General features: G+C 49.5%; 1 protein-coding gene across 10 annotated transcripts in view; it reads right to left on the reverse strand.

Annotated features, from left to right (window-relative positions):
• Positions 1-13,961, reverse strand: part of BANP (BTG3 associated nuclear protein) — an 81,934-nt gene that overhangs the window by 40,272 nt on the left and 27,701 nt on the right. For all 10 annotated transcript variants that reach the window (XM_084756903.1, XM_084756911.1, XM_084756906.1 and 7 more), the window contains exon 4: positions 10,206-10,405. In XM_084756903.1, the coding sequence (XP_084613029.1) occupies positions 10,206-10,405 (200 nt within the window). The remainder of the gene's footprint in view (positions 1-10,205; positions 10,406-13,961) is intronic.

Raw genomic sequence — 13,961 nt, forward strand, 5'->3', positions numbered from 1 at the left:
AGAAGGCACAATGGCCTCACGGCTGCCCTCCTCAATGTCATTCCACATCTGCCTCTAGAGGGTGGCAGTCAACCCATGCGGGGCAGAGGAAACATGCATATGCCACCCACAACCCTCTGCAGAGTGCAGGACCAAAGCAAGAGGCCTTGAAGATTGGTTTGAAAAAAAAATCCAAGGAAAAAGCAAGACCCAGCAGCCCAGCAACAGGCTGGAGGCAGCATGGAGTGTGAGTAAGCAGAACCAGCAGGTGGCAGTCACCATGCCAACGCTCAGCATGTCGGCACAGAGTCCTGCTCTGAAAAGCCAGGCTATAAAGAACTGCTGCTTGATGCAGCCAGCTATGTATACAAGATGGCTTGGATGGCCTGGATCTATACAATCCTATGAGCCACAACTATACCAAATATTTGGTTTTTCTAAAATTAAGGAACTTCTCTATCACACTTAAAAGGAAGTACCTGCTGGGTGTGGTAGCGCTTTAATCCCAGCACTCGGGAGGCAGAGGCAGGTGGATCTCTGTGAGTTCAAGGACAGCCTGGTCTACAAAGTGAATCTAGGACAGTTAGGGCTGTTACACAGAGCAACCCTTTCTGGAAAAAAACTTAATTAAAAAAAAAAAAAAGAGTACTTGACAAAACGGCTTCCTAGGAGAACACTTGCCTAATGTTCATGTTCTACTCTTAACCTAGCCCTGAATAACAAAAAGAATGTTGTTACCTAAGGGTTCACACAGAAAACACCCAATACTATTAAGTGGCCAAAATGCCTAAGTGCCAGAGAGTGACACAAATACGCACAAATGCTTCTGGAAACATTTGCCAGCAAACCAGGATGGGAATTAGTAAGGAACTTCCATGCTCCTGAGGACTTGGACTTTCTGAACACAGCACATGCTTCCTCGTTCTCCTGTGACTTTCTGGGCCACCTGGTGTCTCAGCCAAACACAGAACTGGGAGATGCGGGCGGTGGGATCTCATTAGTTCACCGTGGTCTGTCAGGGAGAGGTGATTGATGGGTAGGGTTGACCTCCACAGGAGCCCTTCAGGGAGGCCTAGGCTCCCTCTGGCCTGAGGCAGCCTCTGTCTACTGCGCCCTCACATGCCACCCCCAGACTTCACATTGCTCAGCAGCTCCATACCTGAACCAGCTCCTAAAATAAGCCACATTTACACCAAAGAGCCATGTGGACACAGAAGCCCCACTCACTCACACTGTGAAGTAAGCACAGGTTCACTGGGAGCACACAGAGACTTGTGGACATTGTCCCCAGCTGGGAAACCTGTGTAGCCTGAACCCAAAGCAATAGCAGCGAACAACTCTGAAACAACGCATGCGTAAAGCCGCAAGCCTCCTCTAGATGCCATCACTCTCCACATGTGCACCTGTGTGGCTCTGTGAAATGTGGTCTCCTGCACAGAACTGCTCTGCTACCTCCTGGGATCTCTAGAGAACCATCTGTATTTGTCCTTCAAGAATGTTCTATAAAGGAACTTGCAGGCAGTCCCCAGAAGCAGCTCAAAACTTGCTTCTGTGGCTGGGGATGGCTCTGCAGCATGGGAGTGGATATCAGTCTCGCCCACTGAAAAGTAGTGACAGTGTTGTAGGGTTCTTCATGACATCTGTGCCTTCGTCCTGAGCACAAATGGTCCTGAACACAACTGCTGCCACACTGGAGCTCCTGCCCCTCCCTGCTCCTTCCAGCATCAAGAGCTATCATCCTTTGTTTCATCTTTACAGTGTACAAGCACCCTAGCACACCCCCACCCCCACCACCCCACCACCCCCCACCCCCAGCCTGACTGGCATACTCTTGTGGCCAAGAAGCTGAGGATTTGCAGGCATCCCTCAGGCTGCTCTCTTCACAGTAACACAGTGGTTCATTCATTACTGAGTATAGCTCATTCTGGCTTCAGAACATCTTCTCTTGTTCTTTCCATGCTCTTTTCAGCTCTCCCTGCCTGCCTGCCTGCCTGCCTGCTTCCCTCCCTGCCTGCCTGCCTCCCTCCCTGCCTGCCTGCCTCCCTCCCTGCCTGCCTGCCTCCCTCCCTGCCTGCCTGCCTCCCTCCCTGCCTGCCTGCCTCCCTCCCTGCCTGCCTGCCTCCCTCCCTGCCTGCCTGCCTCCCTCCCTGCCTGCCTGCTTCCCTCCCTGCCTCCCTGTTTCCCTCCCTGCCTGCCTGCTTCTCTCCCTGCCTGCCTGCTTCTCTCCCTGCCTGCCTGCTTCTCTCCCTGCCTGCCTGCCTGCCTCCCTCCCTCCCTCCCTGCCTGCCTGCCTGCCTGCCTCCCTCCCTGCCTGCCTGCCTGCTTCTCTCCCTGCCTGCCTGCCTCCCTCCCTGCCTGCCTGCTTCCCTGCCTGCCTGCCTGCCTCCCTCCCTCCCTCCCTCCCTGCCTGCCTCCCTCCCTCCCTCCCTCCCTGCCTGCTTCCCTCCCTGCCTGCCTGCCTGCCTCCCTCCCTGCCTGCCTGCCTGCTTCCCTCCCTGCCTGCATCAGACTGAAAGATCCTTTGCCTGGTTCTAGACCCCAGCAACCTCCTGTGACTTATACTTGGCTCTGCAGTCTACCTTACAAGGGGGCTCCTGGCCAGGTCCTCTTCTACTCCAGTGCTGACTGTAGAAAGCTGTCCCACAGTATAATCCTCTCACATCTCTGTTTTGCTCCAGGAGCCAATGGTCTATTCCCCCTTGGTCTGTACTTTCTAGACTCTTTTTGTGATTTCTACTTATTCTTTTACAATCTTGAATTATCTGCCTATACTTCTACCCATAGCTGTCTAGCTTTCTATGAAATAAATACGTAATGAAATGAGGACTGAAGAGATGACTTGGCAGTTAAGAGCACTGGCTGCTCTTGCAGAGGACCCAGGTTAAGTTTCCAGAATCTACATGGTAGGTAATAATCACATATTAACTCCAATTCCTGGAGTTTGATGCCCTCTTCTGGCCTCCCTAGGCACTACATGCACATGGCACACTTACAAACATGCAGGCAAAACACTCAGACAAAACAAAAATAAAGCTTTTCATAAAACCTAATGAAATTTTTGAAAAAAGGAAATGATATGACCCATAGACTGTTGGAACTTTGAGGGGGATGTGGTCTTTGAGACAGCATCTTGCTATGTGTCCAAGGCTAGCCTCAAACTTACAACACTCCAGCACCCATCTTCCAAGTGCTAGAACTACAGGCCAGTGCAGTTGCACTTAGCCTGACTGTTCAGTTCTCAAGTGATGTTAATTTGTGGCTGAGTTACAGAAGCTGAACATTCTCACCTTAACATAACATTAATCAGTAGTAAAATGTGCTCTATACAATGACAAAGAAGCAGCTGTGGGAGAGTCATGGACAAGGCCCTTTCAGCTACTGTGGTCAAAGAAGTGTCAACAGAAGGTGTATGGCCAGACAGAATGACGACAAGCACTGACGAGGGGGGTAGATATGAGAATGAAGAAGGACCGGATGAGATGTGGCACAGACAGGCCACCTAAGTGCCTCCTCCACCACAGACAGCAGCTCAGGAAGACAACTCACTCACTGCTGAGACCACAGAGCTGGCCAGGCAGAGGTCAGACATGTACCCAACAATCCACACAGCAACTTTCTAAAACAAAACACAAGGCTGAGTTTACACTACTCCTCACAGATCAGAAGATTCTGGGGGAAACAGAGCCCCTTAATAGAGCCTAAGACCCCTCTTACAATTGCCTGGGAAATTCTCATGAGAGCTCTGACTTTCAAGAAAACAAAGCTATCCAACAACCTCCAAATCATACACACACCAGGACACAGGTCCGGAGATGCAGCTCTGCTGGGCTGCCTCCTCCACTCCTGCTCCTCCCCCTGCTCCAGTGCCCACTTTGCACCTCTGGGTCACAGTGCTGTACCTTCAGCAGGGCCCATCTGTCTACTTTGTACCTCAAGGCCCCCAGCCACAATTGAAGTGTGCTCGTTTCAGGCCCACATAAAGTCAACTGGGCTCACTTGAGCTAAAGTATCTTGGGGTTCTGGGGTCTTCATGCTGCTGACCAACACCTCAAGGAAGACAGGAAGGTGGAGCATCAGAGCCAGCATGCAGCACTAAGCATACACAAGCAGAGGGTGTCTCGACTTGCCTCACCCAGATCAAAGACTTGAAACTCAGTGGGGTTCCTGGGGTGCGGCCAGCATACCAGCTGGCACTTAGTAAAGAACAAGTTAACTTAGGGTTTTCACAAGTCAGGGCCATGACGCTCATTCATGGTTCACTGAGCCCTGGCCATGAGTCACCCTCATGACAGCTCTCCAGCCTTCCACTTTATCCCCATCTTCTGACAGAAACACTAATGGCAGAAGTCTCCCACCAAGGCAAGTGTAGTGGTTCCTGTCTGTAACCCCAGACTGGGGAGACTAAGGCAGGAGGAATGCTTGAGTCCAGGCCTCCCAAGTGAGAAATGTCGGTCGGGATAGCTGCACTGGCAAATCCTTGTTTGTAACACTGATGCACTAATGCATGGTGCTGTATGAAGTGAGAATAAAGAGTTTTCTGGAAAGATCCTGTAAGGATGAACCAGCACTCACGCTGTAAAGCCCCTTCAGAAAACAAGATCCTACTGAGGCAAAGACAGCGATGGAACACAGGGGAATTAGCTCACAGCAGATGCAGTAAAGGCCTAGAAATCTATGCAGAGGAGGAGAACTCCAGTCAACAGGGTCTTGGTACATAGCCCAGGTTGGCCTCTAATTCACAGCAGCCTCTAGACTCAGCCTCCTAAATACTGGGATTAAAAGTACGCACCACGTGCCAGGCTCATTTCTTTTCCAATCCTAAAGAAAAGCTATTAAAATAAGTGAACTTAGGGGCTGGAGACATGCCACAAAGGTAGAATGCCTATCCAGTATGTGCCAGATTCCATGCCAGAATGGGGAGGTGAATTTAGAAATGAGCAAACAACTGGAAACTGAAATGTAAAAGATCCATGGGAGGGGATGGGGTCATGGCTCTCTTAGGCCACAAGATTACTTCCCAGCACCAACATCACAGGCCTCCCAACTGCCTCTAACTGTAAGCTCCAGTCCAGGGGAGCTAATACCTCTTCGGCTTTAGAAGGGCACACACACTCATGCACAGACCACACACATACATGTAAACAGTTTATTTTAGTGTCTGTGGGAGATGGGGATGCAGATCAGTCAGCAGAGAGCTTGCCTAGCATGCACACAGCCCTGGGTTTGAGCCCCAGCACCTCATAAACAAGGCATGGTGCCTGCACGCCTATAATCACAGCACTCAGGAGGTGGAGGCAGGAGGCAGTCAAGAGGCGAGTCCAGCACACGTAGGACCACATCTCAAAAGTGGAGCTGGAATCCACATGTAACTATAAAGCACTTAGCCATATCAAGAGCCATCCTGGGAAACCTAAGGCCTGCCACATCCATGAAGAGATTCGCCCTGCTCCTGAAACAACCCTGGGTGGACATGATGACGGCTCTTTCCAAAGCAATCTGGAGCCGACACAATTCCCTTCAAAAAACATGGGTTGTGCAGGTGCTGGAGAATTCTCCAGGCTGTCAGGACACTCCTAATACAGCAGGATAGCTGCTTTGCTGTGTTAGCTTTGGGGGCTGGAACATGTCTGAGTCATCAGAGTTTGCTAAGGATGCCCCCAGCTTTGTGTGTGAACCGTGAGCCACCTCTCTGGTTAATTCTCAGCCCTAGCCTGTACAGAGGAACAAGTATGGCTGTGCAAGGAAGGTCAAGCATGATGTTAAACAGAAGCATCCAGAACTCAAAATCAGATAAGAAGTAAACAAGCCCATCACTGCCGAGAGACCAGGCACTCCACAGGCACCAGCCCCATCTTGAGCCTGCCACATTCTGAGCCTACAGAGTAGAGGCTTCTTACTGAGAATGCGATGGCTCCAAAGCGGAAGCCTGAAACAGCTTCTCACAGCACTCGCAGGAGAAGGAATGCTCATCAGGAGACCAGCTCTCCAAGGAGCAGGAAAGCTAGGAACCAGATCAGCTTCCTTTAAAAGGGAAAAAAAGATCACTAGGAACTAAGAGTCTAAGAGTTGCTTGCCAGCTTGCTGGAGGGCGTTTAACCCACTTTCCATCACACTTCAAGTCTCTAAAGTCGGTTCAGAGAAAGGGAAAGAAAAGACTTTCCTGAGGAAGTTTTGCACCATTGCCCTGAAGCTTTAAATCACATTTTTAAAAATTCTGAAAACGATTATTGTACAAAAGTCTTTCTCGTGTGTATGTGTGTGTGTGTGTGTGTGTGAAGCTTACTATGTAGTCAAGGATGACCTTGAACTTCTTTATCCTCAGTTTCTACCTCCTGAATGAGGGGGTGACAGGCATGAACTATCACATTGGGTTTACGCAATGCTGATGGCGACTGAACCCAAGGTTTTACCCACTAAACCATCTCTCAAGTCCTAAACTTAAAAACAAACAAACAAAAAAACTTTAAAAGCAAAGAAATCAAAAATAAATAAATAAGTAAAATCAAATCAAATCAAATCAAATCACCCGGACAGTGGAGGCGCACACCTATAATGCCAGCACTCAGGAAGCAGAGGCAGGTGGATCTCTGTGAGTTTGAGGCCAGCCTGGTCTACAGTGAGAGTTCCAGGACAGCCAGGGCTACACAAAGACACCCTGTCTTGAAAAATGAAAGAAAGAAAGAAAGAAAGAAAGAAAGAAAGAAAGAAAGAAAGAAAGAATGAATGAGAGAAAGAGAGAAAGAGGGACAAGGAAGTGAGTGAAGGAGGGAGGGAGGGAAGGAGGGAGGGAGGGAGGAAGGAAGGAATTTTACTGCTTTTAAATATAAGAAACAAACTTTGTCCTAGGTAACAGTCTTAGTTAAAAACAAACAGAAAAGCTGGGTATGGTGGCACATGCCTTTAACCCCAGGACTCAGAGGCAGAGGCAGGCGGATCACTGTGAGTTCAAGGACACTCTGGTCTACAAATCGAGTCCAGGACAGCCAAGGCTACACAGAGAGACCCTGTCTCAAAAAAACAAAACCAAACCACACCAAACAAAAACAAACAGAAATGCCTGGTTCTAAAGGCTGTTGAGTTATTGAACAATAAGGTTCCACAAGACAAGGCTGGAGAGAGCCCTGCCCTCTGTCTGGGTGCCGCCTGTGTGGCTGCTGGACAGCATCTGTGCTGCGCCAACACTCGCTGCTTCGTCATCAGTTTGTGTCTAGCTGCAGAGAAGAGCAGGAAGGTAACATGTCTGCCATTTGTGTGGCAATGCCTGTGCTGGCACTTGAGACAACACAGCCCTGGCTTAACTAGAGTGAGTGAAGCTCAGCATTAAAGGCTGGCTCCAAACCACAGCTTCCACAAAAATGCAGATGCTTCAATACCCACTGCTTCTCCAAATGTCTTCAGCATTAAAACACCTCATTGCCATCACTACAAGTACAACTCTGTGAAGTCAGAGTTCCCAGCACACCTGCGCAACAGACTTAACCCCATTCCCATCTCTGGAAGGCGCCTGCCACTGCTGGCTGAAACCCCACCCCTATAACTTCACAAACAGTTTACCATGATTAAGCCTTGACATCAAAGAAGACAGGCCTTTTTTCTTTTTTTTCTTGAATTTACTCATTCAGGTGCAGAATCTGGCAATCTGGAGCCCATGCCAGCTGAGGCTGGCAGTGCTCCAGGCCTCTGTCTGCCAAGGAGCACAATTAGAAGAGCGCCCTAGGAGCCTACAGTAGCCTCAGCCTTGTCCAACCAGGTGTCAAATGACCAGCAAAGGGTACAGATTTCCAGAGCAGAGAGGGGGCCTTGGGACCACCTCCTGCTGGACCTGGCCCTCTGCAGCCTCTCTGAATAGGAAGCAGCGTCCTTGAGGAGCTGGCTCCATGTGCTCTCTGGAGGCCGCTAAAGCCCAAGGCACCTAAGTTATTTTTCAGAGTATATGACTTGGACAGAGACCATTCAGCTTACGCATTCCAAGTATCAGAGGCAGCAGGTCAGCAAAGCAGAGTACCTCATCATCCAGTACAGTGCTGCTTTTCAGCAGTTCTAGAAACCAGTCTACGCCCCATGCCCAGGTTCCCTGGGAACAATTCTCATTTCTTTTCTGCATCTGTACAGCAGTGACTTCATCCATCCTTCCCTGAAATCCTGGAATTTACTCACATCCTCCGGGAGGCTCTCAGCTTTCCTGTTAACAGCCTTCTAGAGAATGTGGTCCTTGTCACCACCACACCCAAGCAGTAAAATGTCCCAGCTCTCCAGCTTTCTAGTGAGGAAACTGGGACTTGGAAATGTCTGAGACCTGAGAATGGCCAACTGGGTGACCCTGACTCCCAGTGTTTGCAGACAGACAGAATTCCAAAGAGCTTCTGCAGACAGAATCTGAGGTCAGGCCATGAAAAGCCTACCCTTTTCTATTCCTGTTCCTCCCATAACCTAGCAGAACTAAAACAGAGAAAAAGATGTCAGTACTCCCCCAGTTCCTGAAGATGGCCTATTCCAGGAGTGACAAAGGACTGAGGTGTTATCCCCAGGAGAGGCAGTATCTTATGAGGAACAAAGACCACTAGTCTTTTATTTCACCCCGAGGACAACAGTGCTGTTTGGTGCAGTCCCAGAAGCTCTGGGGTCATTGCTGCAGACATGGCTACCATGTAAGATGTCACTAGAGTCTAGGTGGTGTAACCAAGGAGGCTACGGTGTCCTTCAATGCCTAAGACAACTTCAACTAACGGAACATTCACATCAGGACCACATGTCTGACTCTGAGCCCTGCCTCAGGTGGAATGCACACACAAGCCATCCTTGTATAGTTTGCATGTAACTTGAACTTTCTAGAAACTCAACTACTGTGTCAGCCTAGAAAGAACTACACTTTGCTTCATTGGAAATGGCCCAAAGAACTCACCATTCTGGAATATTCCTCTGCCAGCTGGTGGTGTCTACAACCACAGCCTTGAGGCCCATCTCTGTCCTCCACTGCATGCCCAAGCAGACTCTACCACACACTACTGTCCTTTCACGTCTTCCTCTTGAGGAGCAAGCCACTCCATTAACTCTTAAAGCTGTGTTTCCACACATTATGTTTGGAGAGAAAGGGGCATTTTACAAAAACAACTGTCTTAAGAGGCAGTTGGTCAGTTTAAGAACTTACAGAGTGTCTGTGGGAAGACATATGGCGAGCTGTGCAGCCCACGTCAGTCATAAGAACAACCCTGCATCTTTTGAGAAGCTAGACACCCAAATTTCTCACCAGAGACGGAGGTCAGAGTGCAGCTGGGGTGCTCTTGAGAGCTACAGGAGGCACTGAATGAGTCCACCCAGCAAGCCTTATCAGGAACCATCACAGAAAGAGGGCAAGTAGTCACTATCACTCTTGAGCACCCCAAAAACACCCAAGGTTACTCCTACCCTCCCTTCCCATACATCCCTTAAGATCCATAAGGCACAAGCAGTAGCTGCTCTTGGTACCAGCACCCATGAACAGGGTGGCACTTAGCAAGCACCCACATTGCAGCACTGGTATCCCTTTAGGCTGGCTGTGGCTGGCATTGCCACCCAACTGTTCTGTTCTTCCCAAACACAACAGGCAAGAGGCTACAGGCCTTGGGGCACAAAGATAACACTGTGCCCACTGTCATAAGCAGACTTCCTTAGACACTCTAGGAAAGAATAAACTAGCAGGAGCACCGGGCAGGTGCTGCACCCAGAAGGACCTCATGGCACACTGCCTATGGACCCAGGTATGGGAGGACACCTTCTGAGGCACCTTTCCATCTGCGGAGCCAGGCATGCAAACTTCCGTGCTAGCAGAGTGCAAACCATGCAGAGCTCACTAGGAGGCTGCAAACCTTCTATTTAAAAATTAGGCACAATGCAAGTCTTAGACTAAGTGGAAAGTTTACATGATCAAGTAAAAATTATAAATACCACCCCTGAAGAAATAACCAGCCAAAGATAAGAAAAAGAAAAGAAGTAACACACATGGGCCAAGTTCACGGCCAGGTGCAAGGAAAGATGAGTCGACGACTGCTGAAGCCAAGAAAGCCAGAGCGACCCGAGTCGCTCCAGCACAGAGCCTGTGTTTGGTTTCAGTCTAAGTGAAACCAGCACCATGGAGCCACCAGGACAGATATCCGGGGCTAGGGCAGATCAGTAACAGTGGCGCCTGGGCTGGCATAGGAGCACTTTTCCCAGGGTGGCCTGCAAAGCCTTGCCTCTTCTGTACTTACCATCGCACTTTGTTGCAGGTCTGGGTGGCGCCAAGTGGGGAACCAGCCACCATGGGGACCTGGATAGGACTGTGTTGTTTGTTGGTGACCAGGTCCAGCTTCTCTTCCAGAGATTTGCAAGTAGCCTCGAGAGCTTGCAGCTTGGCCTCAATGCTATCCAACCGCAAACATATCGTCTGGTTAATAGAGTACAGGAAAGACTGGAAGTGAAAACAAAAAAGCTTCAGAGAGGGTGTCTTCCACGGTGAGGAGCATGTCCACAGGCCCTGAACCCCACCCATAGCTCCTAGTCCACCCAGTCTATTTCAGCTGACCGAGTCATGGGCCATGCCCAGGTACTCAGTGCGGAGCCCAGCCCTCTGCATCAAACAAGACCCTTCGCAATCTCACCTACACTGAGACTGTGCAATGATTAGCTTATCATTGTGCTCATCAATAGATTCACACACTAAAGCGATGGAATCCTTCTAATGATCACAGGTTATACCTACTATCCAAACAGCCTGGAAACCAAAAAAGATGGCTGGATATAAGTATACCCCCACTGAAATCAGTCAATGACCCCCTCCAGGGACGTTCTAAATAGCAAGCATGCCACCTAGTGGCCCACAAAAGGAGCAGCTTCCAACTACCAAGTTAGAAGACAAGTGCCCACAGGCCAGAGGGAATGGCTTTGCTCCCCCAACTGGCAGTCCTGTCAGGAGCCACCTGACACACTCAGGAATTCTACTGTGAAAAGAGACCTCTAAGCCAGGTGCTGGTTAACAACAGGAAATGTAGGCCATCAACATCTGAAGAAAACAGAGTGAGAAAGATTCGACTGGAAGAGAAATGTAGCCTCAGGGATACATCAGAAGAAAGGTGCAAGCCTATAAAAGTAGAGGTGGCAGCTCAGGCTGACCCTGGACCTCAGAGCACAGGCAGTCAGCATGGCCTGCCCTCTATACCTGGTCCAAGTTAGTAGGTGCCAGTGTGCTGTCATTTAAAAGAGAATCACAGAATAATACCAAAATCACAATAGCCACAGAGGCACAGCAGTGAGGAGCTATGGAGGACAAGTCCTACACCCCAAAGCCCTCACATCTACCTCCACTCAGGGTGTCCTCTGCAAGCCCCAGAACAGCAAGACAGCATCCTTTTCTTCAGATGTTACTCCATTTCCTGTCATTAGGCAGCACCCTGAAGCCTGGCTTAGAGGTCTCCTTTCACAGGAAGACACTAGTAAAAGAAAGATCTTAAGACAAGACCAAGGGCCTCTATTTTTTATAACTGGAGACATCGACTATTTGCTGTCCATGTTCTCTTAATAGTTAAGCCATTATTTTAACTCTGAATTAAAAACGTTCAGCTTGGCCGGGCAGTGGTGGCTCACACCTTTAATCCTAGCACTTGGGAGGCAGAGGTAGGTGGATCTCTGTGAATTTGAGGCCAGCCTGGTGTACAAAGTGAGTTCACGACAGCCAGAGCTACACAGAGACACCATGTTTCAGGGGGAAAAAATATTCTGCTTGGAGTTTGGGTGAAAAATCACTATTACAGACTAATTAACATCTCAGCCAAATCCACAAAGAAAGAGGGGAGACAGCAATTTTCCTAGCACTACTCCTCAGATGAGGGTGACCACAAACAGCTCTGATCTGCCTGTAGAGAATTACTGTTGGCAATGAGGCATACGAATGTCTTCCAATCCCACGGCAGCACATGGCTGTGTGCGGCAGCACACATGCACAGTGTGCTGTCCTCGGAGTCGTCAGAACCCAGGCAGCAGCCACTTCCCTTTCTACGTGGTCTGCTTCTCTAGTGCAGATAAAGGCGTTCTTGTGCTCTGTGATACAACTAAGATCACATTTACTTTGAAATCTGATGCGATTCTTCTGTTCACTGGTCTGAAGTTGGATTTCATTAAATAGATTGGGGGGGGGGCTCAAGACAAGTGTGGAACCCTGCTTTTTAAGGTCAGTCTGGCATTTCCAGATAGCCAATAATGGACTCCTTTTCTCAGTGGGTTTCTCTCTTCACCTGATCTGGGAATCCCTAGACCCCCACAGGAGCATCACATAGGCCTCAGGGAAGATTGCAGGCCTGACGCTTTCCTGATAGAAGCTGCTCAGCAAGCACCTAGGGATTCCTGCAAATATCCACCCTATGCTACAGAGATGCCAGCCTTCAGCAAACGACCTTTAATCACACCTGGAAGACCTTCCCCCACCCATAGGACAATTAAGTCCTGTGTTCTCCTTCTTGTGATAGGACCCGGAGCTACTGCGTGTCAGTGAGGTGCTGGACCACTGCATGTAAGTCAAGTGTCCTGGCACCTCTTGTTGGGAGTTGGCCTGGTTGCTGCCCACATCAGCAGACTCGCATACCCCAAAATGTTGGTAACCTTGCCTAAGAACTTATTCCTGTTTGACTAATAAGAAGCCAGCAAACCCAGGCAGGGAATATGGGATAGGCGTGGCTGAGACAGAAAGAACGAGTCAGAGACCAGAAAGGAGGAGATGAGGGTGGAGGAGAAGGAAGGAGAAAGGACTGGCACCATGGGTGAGGTGGAGGAGAAGCACATGCCCAGCATGGATGGAGGACTCGGCCCAGATGACGAACATTAGCGAGTGTTTGGGATTATGGCTGGGAGGTGGCTCAATGGAAATTATTAGAAGCAGATGGTGTGGGATTTTTAGCAGGGAGGTATAGAAGGTAGTTTAGGGGATTAATATCTGCCCTGCCCCAGGTGAACCAAGGCTATTTTAAGTGTCTATGTTTAATTGATAGATACAAGTTAGAAAATACCGCCGTAATAATCATAGAGTAATATTATTAGGCCCTACCTCTAGTCCTAGCGAATTAGACACATTCACCCACAAGCCCCTCCGCATTGCCCAAGGTTTATAAATCCCTGATTCACAAAAATAAAGGCTGGCTTGCTCTCTTGGGCTTGCACCTCCACCATGAGCATCTGAGCCTCATCGTTTCTGGGGAGAATCATCACTGGATGGCCAGAGCTTGACTGCCAGTCAAGCAGCAGTGGTGGAGCTGCCTTGGCAGCTGCTAAAGCCCACTCCATCAAGGCAAGCTCGGTGCTGACTGCACCTCACCAGACCTGCCTTCTAGCCAGTTATGGCAATCCATCCGCCTGCATCCTCTGCCCCTCTGCCGTGCTCAGCACAGGAGCTTAACCAAGGAGCTGAAACACTTTTGGTATCATCAGAGGCTTATGGAGCGCCCAAGTCTCTACTGCTGTCCGATACCAGCAAGCTCGTTCTTTTTTTTTTTTCCTAAGATTTATTTATTACTATGTATACAGTGCTCTGCCTGCACGTTCCCCTGCAGGCCAGAAGAGGGCATCAGATCACATTATAGATGGCTGTGAGCCACCATGTGGTTGCTGGGAATTGAACTCAGGATCTCTGAAAGAGCAGTCAGTGCTCTTAACCACTGAGCCATCTCTCTAGCCCCCCAGCAATCTCATTCTAAAATGAGCTTTCAGGGGAAGCTCATTTCCACCAACTGCAGGTGAGCCTGAGAGCCTCGCTTAGAGCATGGGCCGCCCCCAAGTGAGAAACAGGACTTTGATCTTGAGGTCAGTCTGTTCTCATCCAGAAGCAAGCAGGGCCTGGATGAAGCCACTATCAGACAATGAACAACAGTCAGGCTTTCTGTATGTTGCCCTGGCTGTTCCGGAACTTACTCTGTAGACCAGGCTGGCCTTGAACTCAGAGATCTACCTACCTCTGCCTCCTGAGTGCTGGGATTAAGGCT

Source organism: Acomys minous, assembly GCF_964271855.1.
Source record: "Acomys minous genome assembly, chromosome: 14".
In the NCBI taxonomy this organism is placed as follows: Eukaryota; Metazoa; Chordata; class Mammalia; order Rodentia; family Muridae; genus Acomys; species Acomys minous.